The sequence below is a fragment of the Theropithecus gelada genome, chromosome 1 (assembly GCF_003255815.1).
Source record: "Theropithecus gelada isolate Dixy chromosome 1, Tgel_1.0, whole genome shotgun sequence".
NCBI classification, from domain to species: domain Eukaryota; kingdom Metazoa; phylum Chordata; class Mammalia; order Primates; family Cercopithecidae; genus Theropithecus; species Theropithecus gelada.
In genome coordinates this window covers 17,493,990-17,516,662 of record NC_037668.1, presented here as the reverse complement: position 1 = coordinate 17,516,662, position 22,673 = coordinate 17,493,990, and the positions used below count along the sequence as shown (strand labels likewise).

General features: G+C 38.7%; 1 protein-coding gene across 1 annotated transcript; it reads left to right on the top strand.

Moving 5' to 3' along the window:
• Window positions 1-17,330: 17,330 nt before the first annotated feature.
• TCHHL1 (trichohyalin like 1) lies at window positions 17,331-22,229 on the top strand. Its single transcript, XM_025365527.1, has 3 exons — window positions 17,331-17,369; window positions 18,220-18,377; window positions 18,842-22,229. The coding sequence occupies exons 2-3, from the start codon at window positions 18,240-18,242 to the stop codon at window positions 21,407-21,409; spliced, it is 2,706 nt and encodes a 901-aa protein (XP_025221312.1). The 5' UTR covers window positions 17,331-17,369; window positions 18,220-18,239; the 3' UTR covers window positions 21,410-22,229.
• Window positions 22,230-22,673: the final 444 nt, after the last annotated feature.

Genomic DNA, 22,673 nt, shown 5'->3' with positions numbered 1-22,673 from the left:
CTACTTTTGTCTGTTTTAACTCTGCGTCAATCATAACTCAAGATCTCATGGTCTGGAAACTAACACAAGTTCCCAATCATGTAAGGGCATTTCGTTACTTATCTATGTCCAAATATGAAAAAAGAGGGGAGAGAATTCTTTGTTTTTCCCTAACCTTTTTTTCTTCTTCTTCTTTTTTTCAGTTAGGGTGAACTCTATTTCCATCCCCACACTGAGATTCTCTTTCGGAGTGTTTTTGTTCTTGACACCACAGCTTTCTATGCCATTTCTTGCAGCGACTCACTGGTCATGACAAATACTGGTGCTCCCAATATTTGTTAAGATTTCCTTTAGAGAATGCAGCAGCCTCTTAGTCTTTGATGTCTGATGAGCCAATGATAGAAAATGGCCTGAAACTTCAGATCAGCACTATAAAAACTGTAGATGTCCTGTTGATTTAAGCAACACAATCCATGAGGTGACTGAGTCAGAAGATATTTAATAGTAATCAGGCTGAAGTATCAAATTATTATCTTATTAGATAATCATTTATTAGATAATAATAACTAACACCCCTGTGCTGCCTGCTGGATTCTTATATTTAGGAGTCACAGTTTACTAACTAGAAATAAGTCCAAGAAGGCCCTGATCAAAACAATATCATTTCTAATCTTGATAGTCATGATGACAAGATGCCCTAAAGTTATAGTCACTCAACATTTTGATCAGTGGTGGAGACAAGCTAAGCTTATAGCTCCTGAGTATCATTCTGATAGAGTAAGATGGCATTTTTTTCAAGAAGCAAAGCCTCTCTCTCTCTCACTTTAACAAATGGCAGATGCCCACCAAAGACATAACCTGGGAATCCCCTGACATTGTCTTGGAATTTCATCTCTTTCAAATGATTTCTAACTGCAAAACTATTTTTCCCCTAAAGTATACTCTTTTTCTTATTTAAGGACCTTCAAAGAAATTCTGGAAGAGCTTCACTGACTTTCCTCAGGACCCTCTATGGGTACTCATTCAAGAGCCTCCTTATAAATGCCCAGCCTTAGGATACCACTGAAATACACACTTCATCAGCTAAGCTACTATTTAACAATGATAATTATGGTAAAAATAAGCAAAGCCCTGGGGACTTGTAGCACCTTACAAGAAGGTAAAGCCAATTTCCAAAGAAGAAAGTATTGTTTCATCACAGTTATAATTACATGTAGTTTAAAAAAAATGTGTCAGCCAGTCCATGCCCTCTAGCTGTTATTTTAGCATGTTGGCAAGAAAACATGGAGGCCAAGCCTCCTGCTCCACCTGAATAATACACACGCATGTGCAGAACCTTGAGGCTGTTGGGCAATTGTCTACTTAATTATAAACTGGGAACTCTATTAGCATCACTTGAGCTGCTGCTGGGAACTGCGATCAAGAGTTTAATATGCAGTGATAGAAAAGCTGGTCTCTATGTGTTGTTGTGACCTCCCCACTCCCACAGAGGTTCATGTGTTGAAGTCTCAGTACCTCAGAATGTAATCATATTTGAAGATATGGTATTTATAGAGGTAACTAAATTAAAATGAGTTTGTTAGTTTGGGCCCTAATCCAATATGACTGATGTCCTTATAAGAAGATGAAATTTGGACACAAACATGGACAGAGGGAAGATGATGTGAAGATACAGGGAGAAGATGGCCATCAACAAGCTAAGGAGATAATCCTAGAACAGATCCTTCCCTCATGGCCCTCTGAAGAAACCAGCTCAGGCAACATCTTGATCTTGGACTTCTAGATCCCAGAACTGTAAGAAAATAAATTTCTGTTCAATCCACCTAGTCTATGGTACCTTGGTATAACAGCCCTAACAAACTAATACAATATGTATCAGTAAGGTGGCATTATGTTGCTAGGTAAGCCTATCTGTATCATGATGGTCATTATCATTTGACATTGTGCAAGCAGGTTCTGATTGCTCAAATATAAATCATTTTCCCATTAAATCTGCCATAATTTATATGGTAGAGTAGAAAGGATGCTACAAGGAATCAAAAGCCTTGGGTTTATTCATTTATTCACTCAATAAGTGTTTACTGATCTCCTGCTATGTGCCAGGCATTGTTCCAGGCAATATACATACAGTGGCTTGTTTCTTCACTTTACTATCTGTATGTCTTTGTCCAAGACACTTAAGGTTTCTGGGTCTTCGTTATTTTGTGTTTAAAACTATGAGGCTGGAATAGCTATCACTGAGGTTATTCTCAGGACTGAAAATAAAATTATTTTAATACCAACATTCAGCTTGTTCAATGGGAACTCTCAAAGAAACTCAAATAATGCCTAACATCAACTTCTACCTTTAGCTAACACACACACACAAAAAAGGGGGAGGGGGGGAAATTGACTGATGAAAGTGATTATCAGAGCCTAGTTCCGGCTTCAAAGATCTTCCCTTTCTGCCCAATCACCTATGAACTTCCCTCCATTTGTCTCCCAAACTCCTTCCCAGAGCCCCCTCCTATCATCCCACATTTATTCACTGAGGGAAAACACCCTAAACGTACCCCATTTTCTCTGACCCTGATACTACCAAAGATTATTGTCCCTCTATTTATGAACTTGACATATACATTTAATTATTCTCTTTCTTTTCTGAAGAGAAAACTAAACTGAGTTCTAGAATTTGGTCCCACTCAAACTAAAATTCAGTAGTCAGTAGTTAAGTACTGTAAGTACCCATCTCTGCTCCATCTTCTGCACTAATTGCACATTGCTAATATTTGCATTGTCATGGTAATTATAAGTTTTTTCAGCAAGTATACTCTGTCAAAGATTATAATCTATGCAATATGTAATAAGCACTTTTCCCTTGTTAGTAAACAGCTGACAGTCACATGCAATAATCTGAAACTAACCCAAAAGATAGATTTTTGAGCAGGTTGTTATTTTCTGAACGCTTAAAATATCCATGACAAGAATTCAAATAACAAAAGATTTTAAAAATATGATTTGTCACCACTCTTCTTTAAAAAATAAAATAAAATTGTGTGGCAATTTCTGCAAGATGAAATCCAAGATTTTCAGTTTGGAATTTAAGGCCCTCCACAATTTAGTGTCATCCACCTTTTAAACTGTGGCTCCCATGATAATTTCTGCAGTCAAGCATGTGTTCAAACCAGACTAGTCTATTTGCTGTCATTATGATGCCTTATGATTGTCTTTACTTCAAAGACATATTGGCATACTTTTATCTATTTGGAATGCTTCTCTCCTTCCTGGCTATCTGAACAATTTCTATGCAGTTTATAAGACCTAGGCTGAGTCCTGCCTCCTCCCTAAAATATTTCCCTAGTCACCCTGACACACAATCTTCATTGAGATTCTAAGACAAACATCTATTATCTTCACTACTCATTGAATGGTTAAAATATTTTGCCTTAGTTCGCTTTATACTTTTTTTATTTCAATAGGTTTTTGGGGAACAGTTGGTGTTACTAGACGGAGTTTTGCTCTTATTGCCCAGGCTGGAGTGCAATGGCACGATCTCGGTTCACTGTAACCTCCGCCTCCCAGGTTCAAGTGATTCTCCTGTCTCAGCCTCTCGAGTAGCTGACATTACAGGCACCCACCACACCCAGCTAATTTTTGTATTTTTAGTAGAGATGGGGTTTCATCATATTGGTCAGGATGGTTTCAAACTCCTGACCTCAGGTGATCTGCCCACCTCGGCCTCCCAGTGTGCTGGGATTACAAGCATGAGCCACCACGCCCGGCCGAAACTTTCTTAACTTCAGGCTAAAATATGACTCAAGGACTCACGAGAATTAGATGTACAATGCAGACACTCAATAGATACATGTTAAATGAGTGAAATAATATATACTTTATAGCTCTTTTCTGTTGAGGGTCTCTATTGCCTATCTGTGAAATATGCATCCCTCCCTTCTGAATATTGAAGCCCTAAGTCCTTTCTTGTATCTTGAAAATTCCTCAACCTTGGGCATTACTGAGGCATTATTTCTTCTCCATCTATTTTAAGTTCTACCTAAGAATTGAAGTGAACGCTGGTCTTAGCATCTGTCAGTGCCCTTTAGTGGGATGAGAATGCAGGCATAGGTGGAGGGAAAGATGAGTTATTGTCCCATGTATTGTTGGGGTGTGGGTGCAGTGAGAAAGAGAAGTGAGATTTTAACTCCAGGTTGTGGCTGGTTTTCTCATGCACTTGAGTTCACATGCAATTCATTACTATGAGGATTATTTTCCTTTTGAAAGCCTCCTTCTCTGGTATATATGCGTCCATTTTATTCCTCCTATTAACATTACTTTGACCCTATTTCTTATGAAATAATAACCTTGATCTTATGCTAAGAGTACCTTTGCCTCCCTTTTTCCCTGGAGCACCATACAAAATGTCTTCACATTCGCTTTTTTTTTCTTTTTTTTTTTTTTACAGGATCTCACTTTGTTGCCCAGGCTGGAGCGCAGTGGCATGATCTCAGCTCACTGCAACCTCCGCCTTCCAGTTTCAACAGATTCTTGTGCCTCAGCTTCCCAAGTAGCTGGGATTACACCTGGCTAATTTTTGTATTTTTAGTAGAGACAGATTTTGCCATGTTAGCCAAGCTGGTCTCAAACTCCTGGCCTCAAGTGATATGCCCACCTCGGCCTCCCAAAGTGTTGGGATTACAGGCATGAGACACTGCATCTGGCCACATTAGCTCTAATATGTGGACCATGACCAAGTCAATCCCCAGGTTTCATCCCTGACCATATGTAAAGAGGAGATGAGTAGAAGTAGGCTGGTGAGACGAATTTCACACCATCTTGCTATGAACACAATGGTCAGAGAAGCCCAGAGTAACTGGTATTAAAGCTGAAACCTGAGGATAGGGAGGAAGTTAGCCTGGTGAATAGGAAAAGAAAGAGTGAAATTAAGTCCGAATGCAAGAGAAAGCACACTGGGGTCAAGGAAGTCAGCATTAATCTGACTAGAACCTAGAATACCAAGAGATAAATGGAAAACATGAAGTTAGAAGGTTTATGAGGGCCTTGCAAACCATATTAAGTTTATCTTGAGGGCAACAAAAAATCATTATCATTTTAAGCAGCAAAGTGATTAACCAGATTGACAGTTTATGAGGATCACCCAGGCTGCAGTGTGGAGAATGGGTTGGAGAAGGTCACAACGGAAACAAAGAAAACATTAGAAGGCTATTACAGTAGTTCCATGAGACAATGATGACCCAGGTAGATAATGGGGTGGGGGGGAGAGAGCAGTGAATATATTCGAGAATTAAAATCAATAGGAGTTGGTAATATATTGAAGGGATGGTGGAGAGAAGGAGATAAAAGATGATATTAGATTTATAGTTGTGGAAACTGAGTGGATAGTGGTGTCATTACTGAGATGAAAGCACAAAGGAGGCTCACTGTGGTGTAGGGAGATGACAAGTTCAGTTTTACCTACATTGAGTTGGAGGTGCCTCTGAGGCTTCAAAAACTGATATCTTTTTGGCAATTGGTTTCGTGGGTCTGGAATTCAGGTGATAGGTTTGGATTTTATGTGTAAATGGAAAATATCAACATATCAATAGTAATCAAAGTCATAGAGTAGATGAGATTATTCAGGACATATGGGAAGAAAAAGATGGAGAACTGGCCAGGCGCGGTGGCTCATGCCTGTAATCCCAGCACTTTGGGAGGCTGAGGTGGGCAGATCACCTGAGATCAGGGGTTCGAGACCAGCCTGGCCAACATGGCAAAACCCCGTCTCTGCAAAAAATACAAAAAAAAAAAAATTAGCCAGGCCTGGTGGCATGTGCCTGTAGTCCTGGCTACTGGGGAGGCTGAGGCAGGAAAATCGATTGAACTCAGGAGGCGGAGGTTGCAGTGAGCTGAGATCACACCACTACACTCAAGCCTGGGCGACAGAAAGAGACTCCATATCAAAAACAAAACAAAACAAAACAACAACAACAAAAAAAAAAACACGGAGAACTAGTCCAGGACAGACCCTGAGGAACAGCAACATTTTTAAAAATGGCAAAAGTTAAAAACAAAAAAAAAACCAAAAAAACAAAAAAACAAAAAACCCTAACTAAAAGGAAAATTGAAAGAAGCAGTCAGAGAGGTAGATGGAAAACCAGGTATATATGGTGTCACAAAAGCTAGGAAAGAACATGCTGCAAGAAAGAGGAGGTAATTATCATCAAGTATTTCTGAGAATCCCAGTAAGATAAGTGCTAAAAAGCACCTGATGATTTGGTAACATGGTGGTCAGTGATGGTCAATGGAATGGGTTGAGGAATACAAGGAAAATAAGTAGAAGCATAAGAGATAAATGTTTCAAGAAAACTAACTATGGCCGGGCATGATGGCTCATGCCTGTAATCTCAGCACTTTGGGAGGCCGAGGCGGGCAGATCACCTGACAACAAGGATGCCACCTGACAACAACAATTTCCTCCTGCTAAGAAGAATGTCAGCAGTTTGAGACTAGCCTGGCCAACATGGTAAAACCCCATCTTTGCCAAAAATACCAAAAAAATAATTAGCTGGCCATGGTGGCAGGTGCCTGTAATCCCAGCTACTTGGGAGGCTGAGGTAGGAGAATCACTTGAACCCAGGAGGCAGAGGTTGCAGTGAGCCAAGACCATGCCACTGCACTCCAGCCTGGGTGACAGAGGGAGACTCCATCTCAAAAAATAAAAAAAAAAAGAGAGAGAGAGAATACTAACTATGAAGGGGAGGAGAAATATCAAGTGGGGTTGTGTGCACAAGGCAGGATTTAGCAGAATGAGCGAGATTTGAGTGTGTGTAAATGTTAACGGGAAAGAACCAATAAAGAAAGACTGAAGTATAGAAAAGTGAGGGAATGATCAACATAGCAAGTTTCTTGAGAAGGCAGGAGAAGATAGCATCCAGGGAGACCGATTACACTTAGATGAACACTTTTCTGATGTAACAGAAATAAAACATGAATACAAATAAATGTCAGCAAGTTTGTGATTCCATGAAAGTTTAGGAATTTTTATTTGTTGATTTTTCTTTTCTTTTGTTAATTTTTTATTTTTATTTTTGAAACGGAGTCTTGCTCTGTCACCCAGGCTGGAGTGCAATGGGTCAGTCTCAGGTCACTGCAAGCTCCGACTCCCGGGTTCACGCCATTCTCCTTCCTCAGCCTACCGAGTAGCTGGGACTACAGGCACCCGCCACTAAGCCTGGCTAATTTTTTGTGTTTTAAGTAGAGACGGGGTTTCACTGTGTTAGCCAGGATGATCTCAATCTCCTGACCTCGTGATCTACCCACCTCAGCCTCCCAAAGTGCTAGGATTGCAGGCGTGAGCCACCACGCCCGGCCTCTTTTGTTAATTTTTTATGTCAATAGCTTTAGGGATACAAGTGGTTTTTTGTTACAGGGATGAATTATATGGTGGTAAAGTCTAGGATTTTAATGCACCAGCCACCTGAGTAGTATATGTTATACCCAGCAGGTAGTTTTTCATTCCCAACCCTCCTTACTTCCTCCCCACTTCTGAGTTTCCAGTGTCCATTATACAACTCTGTATGCTTTTGTGTACCCATAGATTAGCTCCCACTCATGAGTGGGAACACGTGGCATTTGGTTTTCAATTCCTGAGTTAACTCACCCAGAATAATGTCCTCTAGTTCCATCCAAGTTGCTGCAAAAGACATTATTTCATTCTTCTTTATGGCTGAGTAGTATTCCATGGTATGATTTTTATTTTCTTTGTAAAATAAAGAGACAAGACCACCTTTTAAAAGTGAGAAGGGATAGGAAGGAGTCAAATAATTGAAGAGAGTAGAGGTAGTTTAAAATAACTGTTGTAGAACACAGAAAACTAAAGATAGAAGCTGTATGATCACCAAAAAGTGCTGAGTTTCCATTTGAAGTTAGAAATTATGAATTTCTCATGGCACCAATGTATTCAGCTGTGGGACTTTTCTCCAGCCATGCTCAGTCGCTAAGATGCAGAAAACAAATTGAGACCCAACTAGGGCTGAGATTTTTCCTGGCAAGTGTGACTGAAAGATAAACAGGGAAAGGGAACTGAGGATACCAGCAAGAAATGGGTTTGTTGAAGTAATGGACCATGAAATCTGTATCAGTCAGCGTTCTCTAGAGAAACAGAATCTATTTTATATAACGAGTGTGCATATATAAAAAGAGCTTTATTTTAAGGAATTTGTTAAACCAACAACAAAGGTTGGCAAGTCCAAAATCTACAGGGTAGGCTGGCAAAGACTGAGGGAAGAGCCAATACTGCAGTTCAAGCCCAATAGTGATCTGCTCACAAAATTTCCTCCTGCTAACAAGATAAATGTGTGGACTGTGGGTTCCAAAGAGACAGAAAATGCAATGTATTGAGAAACAGCGAATGGGAGAGCTTTAAGGAGAGGAGGCAGTGGAAAACAATTGCGAAAACCAAAGGTATTATTCCAGTCGCTAGATGGTCTGCTCAGCATCTCTGGACAGCCGACAGTGAAAGGCTTTCCCAGACAAAGCCAGTCTCCAAAGACTGGAATATGTACTCACTTCTTCAAATGCATAGACCACCACATAGACATAAGGATCAAGAACATTCAAGGAAACATGATATCACCAAAGGGACAAAATAAAGCCCCAGTCACTGATCCTGAAGAAATGAAGATGTATGAACTGCCTGACAAAGAATTCAGAATAATTTTTAAGGAAGCTTGGTGAACTTCAAGAAAGTACAGTGAAACAAATGAAATGAGAAAAGCAATAAATGACCAAAACAAGAAATCTAACAGACAGACTGGCATTATAAACTTATTATTACAGAGGTGGAGGTGATTCCAAGTAATGATAAGTTCCAGGGTAACATGTAACAAAATAATACTTCTTTACAAAATAGTTAGACCAATATTTTTCCCTACCATTTTTTCTAGAAGTTTAAAATACTGATTGGCCCACTAAATATATCTGTAGCCAGTGTAGAGTAGAACAGATTCATGAGCTTTTAGAGCTTGCAGGGGACTTGTTATTAACTGAATGCTTATATCCCTTCAAAACTCATCCCTAACCCCCAGTGTGAAAGTATTAGGAGATGTGGCCTTTGGGGGGTGATTAAGTTATGAGTGTGGAGCCCTCATAAACAGAACTTATGCAGTCATAATAGGGATCCCAGAGAGCTCTTCTACCATGTGAGGATACAGGGAGAAGTGGTCATCTGTGAACCAGGAAGCATATCAGTTCATAGGTGGACATCTATGAACCAGAATTTAACCATGCTTGCACCCTGATCTCAGATTTCCAGTTGCCAGAACTGTGAGAAATAAATTTCTGTTATTTGTAAGCCACCCAGTCTTTGGTACTTTGTTATAGCAGCCTGGGCTGACTAAGCAAGGCTTCTGGTTATTAACAGGGAGGTAACATTGTATAAAAGAAAGAATTCAGTTGTTAGAGTCATGAAAACCCAGTCAGTTTACACAGTATCTTTAAGCTTCAATTTCCTTATAATAATCCATAATTATCAGGATTATGAAGAGTAGAAATAATGTATGCAAAATATAAGGTAAGTAGTCAATAAATGAGATTACTATTATCTAGCCCATCCACTTCAGTTTTCATGAGGATACTAAATCTACAGAAGTAAAGACTCAAATTTATGGAACTAGAGATAGGAATAAGTCTAATTCTTTTAATTCTGGTATCTTTCATTTTAGTACATTTCTCTCAATCTTCTTTCACTAAACAAATATTTATTGAGGACTTAATATGGGCTGGTGATATAACTGTGATCAAGGTACACATAGTCCCAGCCTTCCCATGGTTGTTAATTCAGCAGAATGCACTACAAACCAAACATTTTTGCTAAATGTTTTACATATGTTACTTCATGTAATTAACATTACAGTTCTGGAATTCTGGACAATGTTATCCCCCTTCTCCATTTCTGAATAAGGAAATCAAGCTCAGAATAGTTTAGAAACTTGTTTAAGATTAATCACTGAAGTTCAGAGGTAGATCCATAAGGACTTCCTCATTTGTTTATTCAACAGTTATCTCTTGGTCACCTAACAGCCATTGAAAGAATTCCTGTAATATGGACGTAAATACACTGTACATGTTGATTATACAAGGGCCTCAATATGCTGTTAAGTGTTTGCACAACTCATGAAAACATCTTTTCTGCTTAAACATAAAATGATATGGTAGCTAGAACAAACATCAACCATTTCATTTTCAAAACTGTGCTTGTTAAAAAGGGCCTTTTAAGAAGGGATAATTTGGAGGAGACTATGGTTCTTTAAAAGTTTGATTACAATGTGCACAAAGATTTAACTACAAGATATTCATCATACCATGACTCATAATAGTGAAAAACTGGAAACAAGATATCAAAAAAAGGATGGTGACATATTCTGTAGTATATTCATGGAATGAACTGCTATGTACATATCAAAACATGTAAAAGGATACTTAATGTACTAAAAATCTGTTCATCTTATAAAACAAAGAAAATTACAAACTGGTATGAACAGAATGATTTCAGTTTTATAGTAGCAATTTGAGAGAAAATGAGAAAAATATATACATACAAAATGTAAACACTGGTGATATATGGATGATAAGTGGTAGAGGTGGGTTTTGAACTGAGATTGTCTAATTCTAACTCAAGTGGTTTTTTTCCTCATTATATTTCTTGTAGAAAAGCTAATTATTACAAATAATCTATAATTCAGTCTCTCCCTCCAGGTATTTAAAATGCATTTGGGAAGATAAGGTTTGCACACATAAAATGATTATTAAGTAAGGATAGTTGATAAATGTTAATTTCTTCTCTGTATATTTTGTAATAGGTATTCATAAAATCAAAAAATTATTATATTAAACTAATTCAGAATATAAATGATAACATATCAAATGGTATAGAAAAGCTTACCATAAAAATGAATAAATAAATAAGTGTCCTGCTTCACATTTCTTCAACCCCAGTCCCATTCCCCAGAGGAAAAGTTCTCTTTCAATGTTTTGTGTTTATTCTTCTGGCAGCAACCTCTAAGAGTAAAAATTACCAATTTTAAATGATATCTCCAGTATGGCAGGCAAGGATTTAAATCACTTATACACTACCTTGCTTCTCTTTATCTCAATGTTTGATGTTTTTGTTTTTTCAATTTTGTTACTTATCTAATTCTAAATAATATACTTATTTTGCTTTTTCCAACAATTTTTGACAGTATCACTTACATTTTTACATTTCTAATACAAGCAAATATGCCATATTTTTTCCATGGATAGATGCTAATACCTGGTGATATGGTTTGGCTGTGTCCCCACCCAAATCTCATCTTGAATTGTAGCTCTCATAATCTCCATGTATTGTGGGAGGGACCTGGTGAGAGGTAATTGAATCATGGGAGTGGATTTTCCTATGCTGTTCTCATGATAGTGAATAAGTCTCATGAGATGTGACATTTTTGTAAATGGCAGTTGCCCTGCACATATGCTTTTGCCTGCCTCCATGTAAAATGTGCCTTAGATCCTCCTTTGCCTTCCACCATGATTGTGAGGCCTCCCTAGCCATGTGAAACTGTAGTCCATTAAACCTCTTTTTTTTCATAAATTACCCAGTCTTAGGTATTTCTTTATAGCAGTATGAAAACAGACTAATACACTAGGTAACCAATAAATATCTATATTGTGATATTGAGTACATAGGCATAAAAGTAAGACTGCCTGAGAGCAAAAACTGGGTTTACCACTTGCTAACTTTATAGCCATGAGCAGATAATTGACCATTCTTTTCCTCATCCTTGGTGTTCTAAAATGTCCAAGGATAAATCCAGTGAAAATCTTGTGGAGTCTCTAAGAAATATTCACCAATTCTTTGATAAATGTATTTCCTTTTTTTTCCCATTTTATCTTTCCAAGTTTCTTATTACTTGAAAGTGGGATCTCTTAAGTTAATTATATATGTTTCTTCTTTTCTCCCACCTCTTACATTTCTTTCTCTTTTTGTTGTACATTCTAAACTGTATTGTCCAATAAGGTAGTCACTAGCCACATGTGGCTGCTTATATTTAACTTTTAATTAATAAATATTAACTAATATTAAAAATTTAGTTCCTCAGTCACACTAGTATCATTTCAAGTGCTTAGTAGCCATATATAGCTAGTGGCTACCATACTGGAAAGTGCAAATATATAAAGTTCTATTGGATAACACTATTGCAAAAGATTTTGTCAACTTTGTTTTTTTTTTATTTTAGAAGTTACTTTGAATCTAAAAATATTTTTTTTGTTCTCCAGTTGCCTCTTTTGCCTTTTGGTCTTGTCTCATTTTAAACTCTTTAGAATACATTAATTAGAATTGTTTTTATTTGTTTTTAAATTGATAAACCAAAGTTGTACAAAAAAGTATTGTACTTGGATGATGGACACCCTAAATACCCTAACTTGATCACTATATGAATTTTGTTATATGCATGTAACAAAATTTCACATGTACCCCATAAATATGTACAAATGTTTTACAAAGAAGAAAAGAACTGTTTAAATGAAAATAATAAGAAAAGTTGCATATATTTATGATGTACAGTGTAATGTTTTTGTTTTGATACATGTATAGATTGTGAAATGATTAAATCAAGCTAATTAACACATCCATCACCTCACATGCTTATCTCATTTAAAATCTACTCTCTATGCAATATTCAAGTATACAATACATTATTATTAACTATAGTCATCATACTGTAAAATAGATCTCCAGACATAATTCTCCTGTCTAACAGAAACTTTGTATCTTTTGGCCAACATCTCCTCATTTGCCCTTTCCACACAGTCCCAGGTCACCACCATTTTACTCTCTGCATCTATGAGTTCAACTTATGAGATATGCAGTATTTATCTTTCTGTGCCTGGGTTATTTCACCAGGCATAATGTCCTTTAATTTCATCAGTATTGTCATAAATGGCAGTATTTCCTTCCTTTTAAAGGCTGAATAGTTATTCTATTGTGTGTGTGTGTGTGTGTGTGTGTGTATCTCACATTTTCTTTATCTATTCATCCACTGATGGACACTTAGGTTGAGTCCATATCTTGGCTATTGTGAATAGTGTGCCACAGTGAACATGGGAGTGTGGATATCTCTTTGACATACTTATTACATTTCCTGGCCGGGCGCGGTGGCTCAAGCCTGTAATCCCAGCACTTTGGGAGGCCGAGATGGGCGGATCACGAGGTCAGGAGATCGAGACCATCCTGGCTAACACGGTGAAACCCCGTCTCTACTAAGAAATACAAAAAAATAGCCGGGCGAGGTGGCAGCGCCTGTAGTCCCAGCTACTCGGGAGGCTGAGGCCGGAGAATGGCGTGAACCCGGGAGGCGGAGCTTGCAGTGAGCTGAGATCCGGCCACTGCACTCCAGCCTGGGCGACAGCGTGAGACTCCATCTCAAAAAAAAAAAAAAACAAACATACATTTCCTTAGGATATATAGCCAGAAGTAGAATGCTAGGGGTTAATATACAAAATATATAAGGAACTCAAATAACTCAATAGCAAGTAAACAATCCAATTTTAAAATGGGCAAAGGACCTGAATAGACATTTCTCAAAAGAAGATATACAAATAGCTAACAGGTTATTTGAAAAAAATGCTCAACATCACTAATCAGGTAATTGCAAATTAAAACCACAATAAGATATCACCTCACACCTTTTTAAATGGCTAGTATCAAAAAGACAAAAGACAACAAGTTTTGGCAAGGGCATGAAGAAAAGGGAACCCTCATACACATTGGTAAAAATGTAAAGTGGTACCATCATTGTGGAAAACAGTATGGAAGCTCCTCAAAGAATTAAAAATATTAATTAGAGTTTTTTAATTTTTCTTTTGTTATCTGAATTACTTCTATTTCCTCTAGGGTCAGTTTTCTTAAGCATAATATTGTTCTTTCTCTTTCCAGCTGTTGACTTATTCATATGCTTAAATAGTCTTAGTTGCCCATTTATATCAATAAAAAGATCTGGTTTTTCCTGATTTGCATAAATAGGACCATTTTTACACTCAGTGGGAATTTTGTGGCAGGTTTGGGGAAAAAATCTTTCAATTTGCAAGTAAGTGGCTATCAGGCTGCAAACTTCCCCTACCTCTAAATGTTATCATAAAGCAAGTTTTCCTGTAGCAACAATATTAATACTAGATGTCTTTCAGACAGTCTATTAGTTGGTCAACAAATACTGACACAGCACCTACTACAGTCCAGGTACTCTCCTAACTTCTGAAGATAAAGTAGAAAATAAAGCACACAGAGTCCTGCCCTCAAGGAACTTACATTTAGTATTTGTAAGAAGTTTGTCCAATTTCTTTAGGAAAGAGTCATGTGGAATTTTGCTAGAGAGATTAGAAAGTAGATGCCCATATATCTATGCTCTACACTATAAAGTGGAAGAGGGAGATGGGAATGACCACTAAGACAGAATCCTTTATACAAACCCTCAACTACTGTGCCTGTTTACAGCCCCATTTCTCATTCATACTTCCATCATACCTGCTAATTCTGAGTCCAGTGCTTTTCCAGGTTCAGATTTGCCTTCACCTCTGCCACGCCCTCATAATACATTCTGGGATGAGGCTTTCTCCACTTATTTCAGTCATGAACATTCTACCATCCACTTTCCATTTTCCATAAATTTATTGAAATCTCTTACTCAGTTATGATTCTCCTTTATTTCTGTTCATAATTTCAGTTTATTTTTTTCTTTTTGTATATTGATCCTTTTAGAAGATTTAGGGACTTTAGAATATACATTTTTTAGTTCATCATCATCTTGAACAAACTTCTGTTACTTCTGTAAGTAAAAAAGATAATGAAAATATAAGTATAAGCTGCAGTCCTCTTTTTTTGCTTGCCAAATTTTCCAGTATTATAATCATTAAAAATTGTTTTATTAGCCATTTCTTTTCAAAGTAGCCATCATAGGTTTTATCTAAAGCCCTCATTCAAGACTTCAGTTGTGACCTTCGAAGAATAATTGGCTCTTAAAGATAGTTCTATATTAATCAACATATTTTTGTTGTGTTCTTCTCCCTCAGCCTCTGATCCCGCCTTGCCACTTCCTTTCTATACTATCCCCATATAAAATTAGACAGGGCTGTTAGAGGGATCTGTTTTGAAGGAGAAGAAAGGGCAAACAAGATCTTCTCTTTGGTAATTGTTGAGTTGTTTGTGGCTTTTTGTACAGCAATCCAAATACTTTTTTTTAAGCACTGGACAGAAAGCAATCTCTTTCCTCCTGTGGCCATCCCTCTTAGTTACCATGCACCCAGAGTATGGGTATTAATTAAATGGTCTTGAGTAAGGACTAAAAAAGCAGGAATGCCTATAAAACAGTTACAGAGCCACTGTTTAGAGGCAAGGCAAGATCCAACTCTAACTTCCTAAATAGAAACTGTAACATAAAACCATAGACATTTAAAATTGAAAGAGTTCTATACCCTTCACAGTAAGCCACTCCTGTCTTACGTCTTCCCATGGCAAGACTTCTCCCAAAACCTAGCCAACAGAACATGGTTCAGCCTCTGTAGAAACACTTTATTGCTCTAGTAGTGGCCCAAGTCATTGTCAGACAACTCTGCTCCCTAGAAAGTTCTTAAGAGATAGAGTCTGCTTTTTAGAAAGTTTTAAGCATTGATTCCAGCTGTATTACCTGGCATTACACAAATAAGAAACTCAAGGTAATGAAAAAAACTATGGGTTCCGAGACATACTTTCTTGAGACATTTCATTTCTGAATCCTGGATCTGCCATTACCTAGTAAAGGTACACGTCCGTAGGTAAACTGCTTAACAGCTAAAAGCCTTAACTTTCTTATCTGTTAAAAGAGGATAATAACTACCTAAAAGGGCTGTGAGGATTAAGATAGCCCATGTAAAGCTCCTGACATGTCATAAGTGTTCAATAAACATTAATTCTTTTCTCTTCCACACCCATAAAAATCCTTCAAGTGTTTGAAGACAGTTATTATGTCTCCCATAAGTGTTTCTTTCCAATCCAGCCTTGAATATACCCAGTTCTTCATGAGACTGGCCCATGAGCTCCAGGGCAGGAAGATATAACTTACTCAACTCAAAACACTTCAGTTCCTGGCATAGTGTTGAGAAATAGTTGGTACTCAGGGGATATTAACCAATCAGAACTAAGATGACCTTCACATGACAATTCCAATTCCCCGAAGTCTTCTCCCTTTGGTGGGATGCTGAGAAATTGTTTATAGGTGTAAATTATCAGTATGGATGTTTTTCTCCAAAATTTAGTTCCCTTGTATGTTCCTTGATAATCAGGAAATTCAGAATAAGGTTTTTGCTCAACAGTAATGCTTCCCTTAGCTTCAGCTTTCTCATATAATTACCCCCATTCCCACCCCATCTTTAACTTGGTCTGTGTCTTTTATATTTGTTTGCATTGATCTGTCTATTTCTTTCATCCCTGACAAGGAGGCAAGGGTGTTTTAAAACATACTCTATTTTTTAAAAATATTTAAGAAAACCATTGAATCTAATTCTTATTTTTATTAAATATTCTCTACCAGGAAGGATGCAGATTAGGAGACAAAATGTTTGCCAGTTCAGCATCTCAGACTCACTTCTGTTCTCAGCTTGATGATTTCAACATCTCCCTTTCCCCTTTACAGGGAGAACACAGTAATGTAGATTATCGGTTCCAAGTTCCTTGGATAGTAAAAGTGTCTTTAAAAAGCAAATATCAATCACATTTTTAAAATAGCACATCTTAGGTAAGCAAGGTTTTGCACATCAAGCAAGAGATTTTTTTTTTTCTAACTCTGCCTCTGGGCAAGGAGAGCCGAGCATTGAAACCTCTGAATCAACTGTTGTCTCCACTTTTGTCACATGGCTAAATGGGGGCCTTTATTTTTAAACACGTGATTGACACCCCTCTCTCAGGGTTGGGTCAAATACAGGCCATCCTGCGGGCAGACAGAGGAATCAGATGACTTATGAGGTCCCTGCCAGCACTATGATTTGTCAGACAGAAATATAATTACGTCCTTAGGTTAAAAAATGGGGGAGGGAAGCCAACACTACCTTGAAGAGCCTTCAAAACTATAATCTGCAAAAGTCAGTTAATGATTCAAGAAACCCCTTCCCCTTTCTTTTGATGCATCTGAAGCTAAGATTTAATTGAAACTGCCTAAAGAAGGAAATTAAATTAAGACAACTGACAACAGAGGAGGGGAGACTGGATTTGGTGGTGATGTCAGGTCATCAGACCCAGAGGGTGTCTCCTTCTTAACTGTGCAATTAGGACCTCAATAAAAGGTTCCAGCTACTGCTGTCAGATCACAGCCCGCTGCCCCACGTTCTACCTGCTCTTGTTTGTGAACTAGGTAAGTCCATCTGCTTGAGCGTACTTGGGATTTCATCTGCTGTTTTGCTTATATGTGAGATTGCAAGAGGATTTCAGAGGAAACACACTTTAAGTCTATGTCAACCCTTATTAATAATAATAAACTGGGAGTGCCAGCCACCTAAATGCATTCCTTGCTTATGGAACTTCTTTGATCATTTTCTTTTTCAAAAAAAAAATAAATTGTTTGGACATCATAGGCATGAATATTATTCAACAAGGCACAGGATCAGATCTCTATTGCAATGAAAATGTAGAAGCATTTAAAGGATGGGAAATGAAGGGGTCGGGACATGGAATCATGTCTTCTTGGTTAAAGCATGTTGTTACCACCTGCAAACATAGGGGTTAATTTTCTTGGTGTGACTTCTCTTTCCACTAGAAACTTTACTAACTTTAAAGGTTATACCCTCCTAACCAGAGGAGGCTAGACTGAGCCAAAGAGAGAGGAAAGCAGATAGACACTCTTGGATGAGGCTGGAAGAATGGGTCCAACTCTATTGGCTTCATTTCTGCATTTCAATCCTTATGCTTGAGTTCCCTTATCACCTTCCTTTTGCAATGAAGCTTTCTCTGAGCACATGAATGTTGCTGTTTACTGAAGGTTGGGGTGAATTGTCTCTTATAATACCTACCTATGCTGGATCTGATCTCACCACAATGTCTGGTACAAAACTAAATCACCCCTGGAGTTCAGATATAATATTTTAAGATACAGAATAGAGCAGGGGTTGCAGTAGAGATGGGGGAGGAACAAAAAGGATGATTTTGGTATCTCCTCCCTGAAGGACCCATCCTGGAAAATGAGCTTTGTTTATTCTTTCTCACAGCCTCTCCTGAGTTTGTAAAGATGCCTCGGCTCCTGAGAGATGTCCTCTGTGTAATTGAGACATTCCACAAATATGCCAGTGAGGACAGTAACGGGGCCACACTGACTGGCAGAGAGCTGAAACAACTCCTCCAGGGCGAGTTTGGGGACTTTTTTCAGGTGAGCTGCTCACAGAGCTGTGGAAATTCTTTCCCACTCACCCTTTCTTTATAATCCAAGCAAGATAAGCATATGTGATCCCCAACCATTTTACATCTAGCTAACAGTTCTCAGCACTCACTGTCTCTTGAACAACTATTTTCAGTCTCAATTCCCTACTCTGTTCAATTGCTTAGAGAAAAAAGAGGTTTTCATTACTGGGATTATTGCTTCTGCAAAGCCGACTTCTGAAAGGAGTCACAAACCATTATGCATCAAAATGCAACTCACAAGTGTTGTAAATGCTCTTTCCCGGGCATAGCTCTCTGATGAAAAATGGCATGCAGAATCAATAAATTCTTGCTATTCTGGGAAAGTTAACCAGTTACTGAGGAATGGGGTCAGAAAAATAGGATTCTTGGGAGACTCATAGGACACTGGACCACATACAGATAAGCTGACTTCTCACTGTGTTTTTCATGTAGCCATGCGTCCTTCATGCTGTGGAAAAAAATTCGGATCTTCTGAATATTGACAATAATGGCATCATCAGTTTTGATGAATTTGTTCTTGCAATCTTCAACTTGTTGAACCTCTGTTATCTTGACATACAATTGTTACTAAGTTCAGAACTAAGACAGGTGACTAAACCAGAGAAGGAGAAGCCAGATGATGTGGATCTTCAGGCAACCACCGGAGATGGTCAGTGGACAGCGGGAACTTCCCCAACTCAAGAAGAGAGGATGCTTCCTTCAGGAATGGCATCATTATCTCAGCTCATCCCTGAAGAAAGTGGAGCAGTTGGAAACAACAGAGTGGACCCATGGAGAGAAGCCAAGACTCACAACTTTCCAGGAGAAGCATCTGAATACAACGACCCTAAGAACCAACACCTGGAAGGAGATGAACAGATTCAGGAAGTGGCCCAAGATGTACAAACAACAGAAGACAATGAAGGCCAACTTAAGGCAAATAAGCCAATGGCAAGATCAAAACAGACCAGTAGTCCCACAAAGAGGAAGGGACAAGATAAGAAGATCTCCCGGGAGGGAGACGAACCAGTCAGAGAGCAAAGTGTCTCCAAGATAAGAGACCATTTTGGAGAACAAGAAGGAAACTTGGAACCCCAAAATTCACCACCAGAAGAAGAAACACAAAGATCATCTGAAGATCAGGAAGTTAGAACAGAAAAGGAGAAATACTCTAATACACAAGAACCACCCCTGCAAGAAGAAGATGAACCCAGTTCAGAGCGTGCTGACCTGCCAGAACAAGCTGCTGCCAGGACGCTATCTCAGACACAGAAATCAACTGATCCCGAGGATGTCTGTAGAACATTTGACACTCAAGAACCAGGAAAGGATGCTGACCAGACACCAGCTGAGACAACGAATTCCGGTGAACCTGAGGATTATGGCAGAACATCTGAGATCCAAGAAAAAGAAAGTGAAACAAAGGACCTGCCAGTCCAAGGTGGTAGCAGAAATGGTTCAGAAACACCTGACATGAGAGATGAAAGGAAAGAGAGGAGAGGCCCTGAGACCCATGAAACAGCAGGGCAGAAAGAACGTGACAGAAAAACTCAGACACTAGTCCTGGAAACCCAAACACAGGATGGGCAGTATCAGGAATTCCAAGGATTATCAAAATCAAAAGATGCTAAAAAGGATTCTGAGACACAATATCTAAGCTCAGAAGGAGGAGATCAGACTCACCCTGAACTTGAAGGAACGGCAGTCTCAGGAGGAGAGGCAGAACACACAAAAGAAGGCACAACAGAAGCATTTGTGAACAGAAAAAACGCACCTGCAGCAGCAAGGACACTGGGGGCAAGAGAAAGCACACAAGACTTAGCACCACTTGAGAAGCAGTCTGCAGGAGAAAATAGTAGGGCCACCAAGACTCATGACAAACCAGTTGAGGAGGAGGATGGTTACCAGGGGGAGGACTCTGAGTCACCATTCACACAGAATGATGAGGGGTCTTCTGAAACTCCCAGTAGCCTGGCTTCAGAGGAAGATAACAGCAGCTCAGAGACAGGTGAACTGCCTATGCAAGGGGACTCCAAGAGTCAAGGGGACCCACATGGAGAGTCTGTGCAAGGAGGTCACAATAATAACCCAGATACCCAGAGGCAGGGAACACCTGGTGACAAAAACAGAGCTCAGGAGGCAGTGGTGCCGGCAGTCAGAGGAGAGGATGTACAGCTCACAGACCACCAGGAACAGCCTTCCAGAGGAGAACACAAGTATCAAGGCCCAGGGACCAAAGGCCCAGGTGCAGCTGTGGAGCCCAGTGGACACCCAGAAGCACAGGAATCCACAGCAGGAGATAAAAACAGAAAGTCCCTGGAAATAGAGATCACAGGTGCCCTGGATGAAGACTTCACTGACCAGCTTTCCCTAATGCAGCTCCCTGGAAAGGGAGATCACAGAAATGAATTAAAGGTCCAAGGCCCAAGTAGCAAAGAAGAGAAAGGTAGAGCAACAGAGGCCCAGAATACTATGTTAAAAAGTCTGGATGAGGACAATTCAGCCTCCCACAAGATACAACTTGAAACAAAAGAAACTGTAACATCTGAGGAGGAAGATGAAAGTCCCCAAGAGCTGGCAGGAGAAGGTGGTGACCAAAAAAGTCCAGCCAAGAAAGAGGAAAATTCTTCAGTCCCCTGGCCAAGTCTTGAAAAGCAGGTGCAGAGAGACCAAGAGCCCTGTTCTATGGAGAGGGGTGCCATCCATTCCAGTCCACTATACCAGTACCTACAGGAGAAGATACTGCAGCAAACAAACATAACCCAAGAGGACCATCAAAAGCAAGTTCAGATAGCCCAGGCATCAGGCCCAGAGCTTTGTAGTGTATCCCTCACCAGTGAGACCTCAGATTTTTCTGTCTTTTTCAACTACAGCCAAGCATCACAACCATATACCAGGGGACTTCCACTTGATGAGAGTCCTGCTGGTGCACCATCTCCCCAGGCCTTGGAAGATAAGCAGGATTACCCTCAGAGAGAGAGGCTGGTACCACAAAGGGAGGCAAGCACCACAAAGCAATGAATCATTATCATCTCAACATGCACCCGATTTCTCTCCCAATCACCCTCACTATTCATGTGCACACATTCAGATGCAGATTAACAATATTTTAAATTTTCTTCCTAAATTTCTACAAGAGCAAATAATAAAGTATTCAGCAGTGGGAGCCACCACTAAAGAAACATCTGAACAAATACAGTCAGTAAAACTCCTACCAAACGATGCTACTTCCAAGTGTCAAAATGGACTTTGTCATGAGACAATTTACCTCAATGTACCTGTCATTAAAAATAGAAAAATTCCTTCCATATCTTTAGCAGGTCCCAGTTTTTCCAACTGATTCATTGAATTTAAAATGGAGCAGTAGGAAATTATGAGACTCTGCAATGCTATCTCATAATCATAAAATATTAATTCATAGATATAGATTACTCTGCTTCGTGACATTTCCTAGAAGTATTTCAAGTTCATCCTAAAATTTTATCCTTCAAAATAATTTTAGACAACACCATAACTTAATTATGATTTTGTAGCACTTGATTAAAGTAAATTTATGATTCTTTGCTCATGTTCAGGTGCAGCTGAATCTATTACCATGGATTCATTCATTCAACTACTCATCCAACAAATTTTTATTAAATCCCACTCCTTATGCAAACTTATCATAGCTTTTGGCTCAAATAAACAATCAGAATAATTATGAGAGAGAACACAAATCTAAAGTATGTTTGATTTTATAAGAAGCTCTTATAACCAACCATCCAGTGAGTCTACTAAGTGTTTACCTATATGGTTTGATGAGGGCATTAAATTAAAATTGATAATTAAACAACCTGATGATCAATTTCTTTTGTTGGTTCATTTTTTTTTTCCCTTCATTCTCCATCTTGCCTTGGAGACACTGATCAAAAACAAAAACAATCTTAGTTATTTGTGTTTTTTCAAAATACTATAATTAAAGTATGATGCTCTTCCAGCTTAGTCATAACCCAAGAAAGGAACAAAATTGTTATCATACAATGTTTCCTGAAGCCAAAAAGCAGTCCAATACTCCATCTCTCATTGCATTCTGCCTTCTAGGTTCAGTATTCTTCCACTTCAACCTTCACATTTTCCAGAGCCCAAAATCCAAGTAGATACCCTCCCCCTCTAATATTTTCAGCTCTTTTCATTCTACACTCAAACATGAATTATATCCCTACCTGAAAATAATATTATTTTAAATGAGCAAGAGACATGAGACAATTCATAAAAAAGAAAAATATATATTTTTTTTCTTTTAGCT

Excerpts from the sequence above, each read along its gene's own strand:
- TCHHL1 (XM_025365527.1), top strand. The coding sequence starts at position 18,240 with ATGCCTCGGCTCCTGAGAGATGTCCTCTGTGTAATTGAGACATTCCAC. Across the intron at positions 18,378-18,841 it reads AGTTTGGGGACTTTTTTCAG|CCATGCGTCCTTCATGCTGT; the intron begins GTGAGCTGCTCA and ends TTTTTCATGTAG.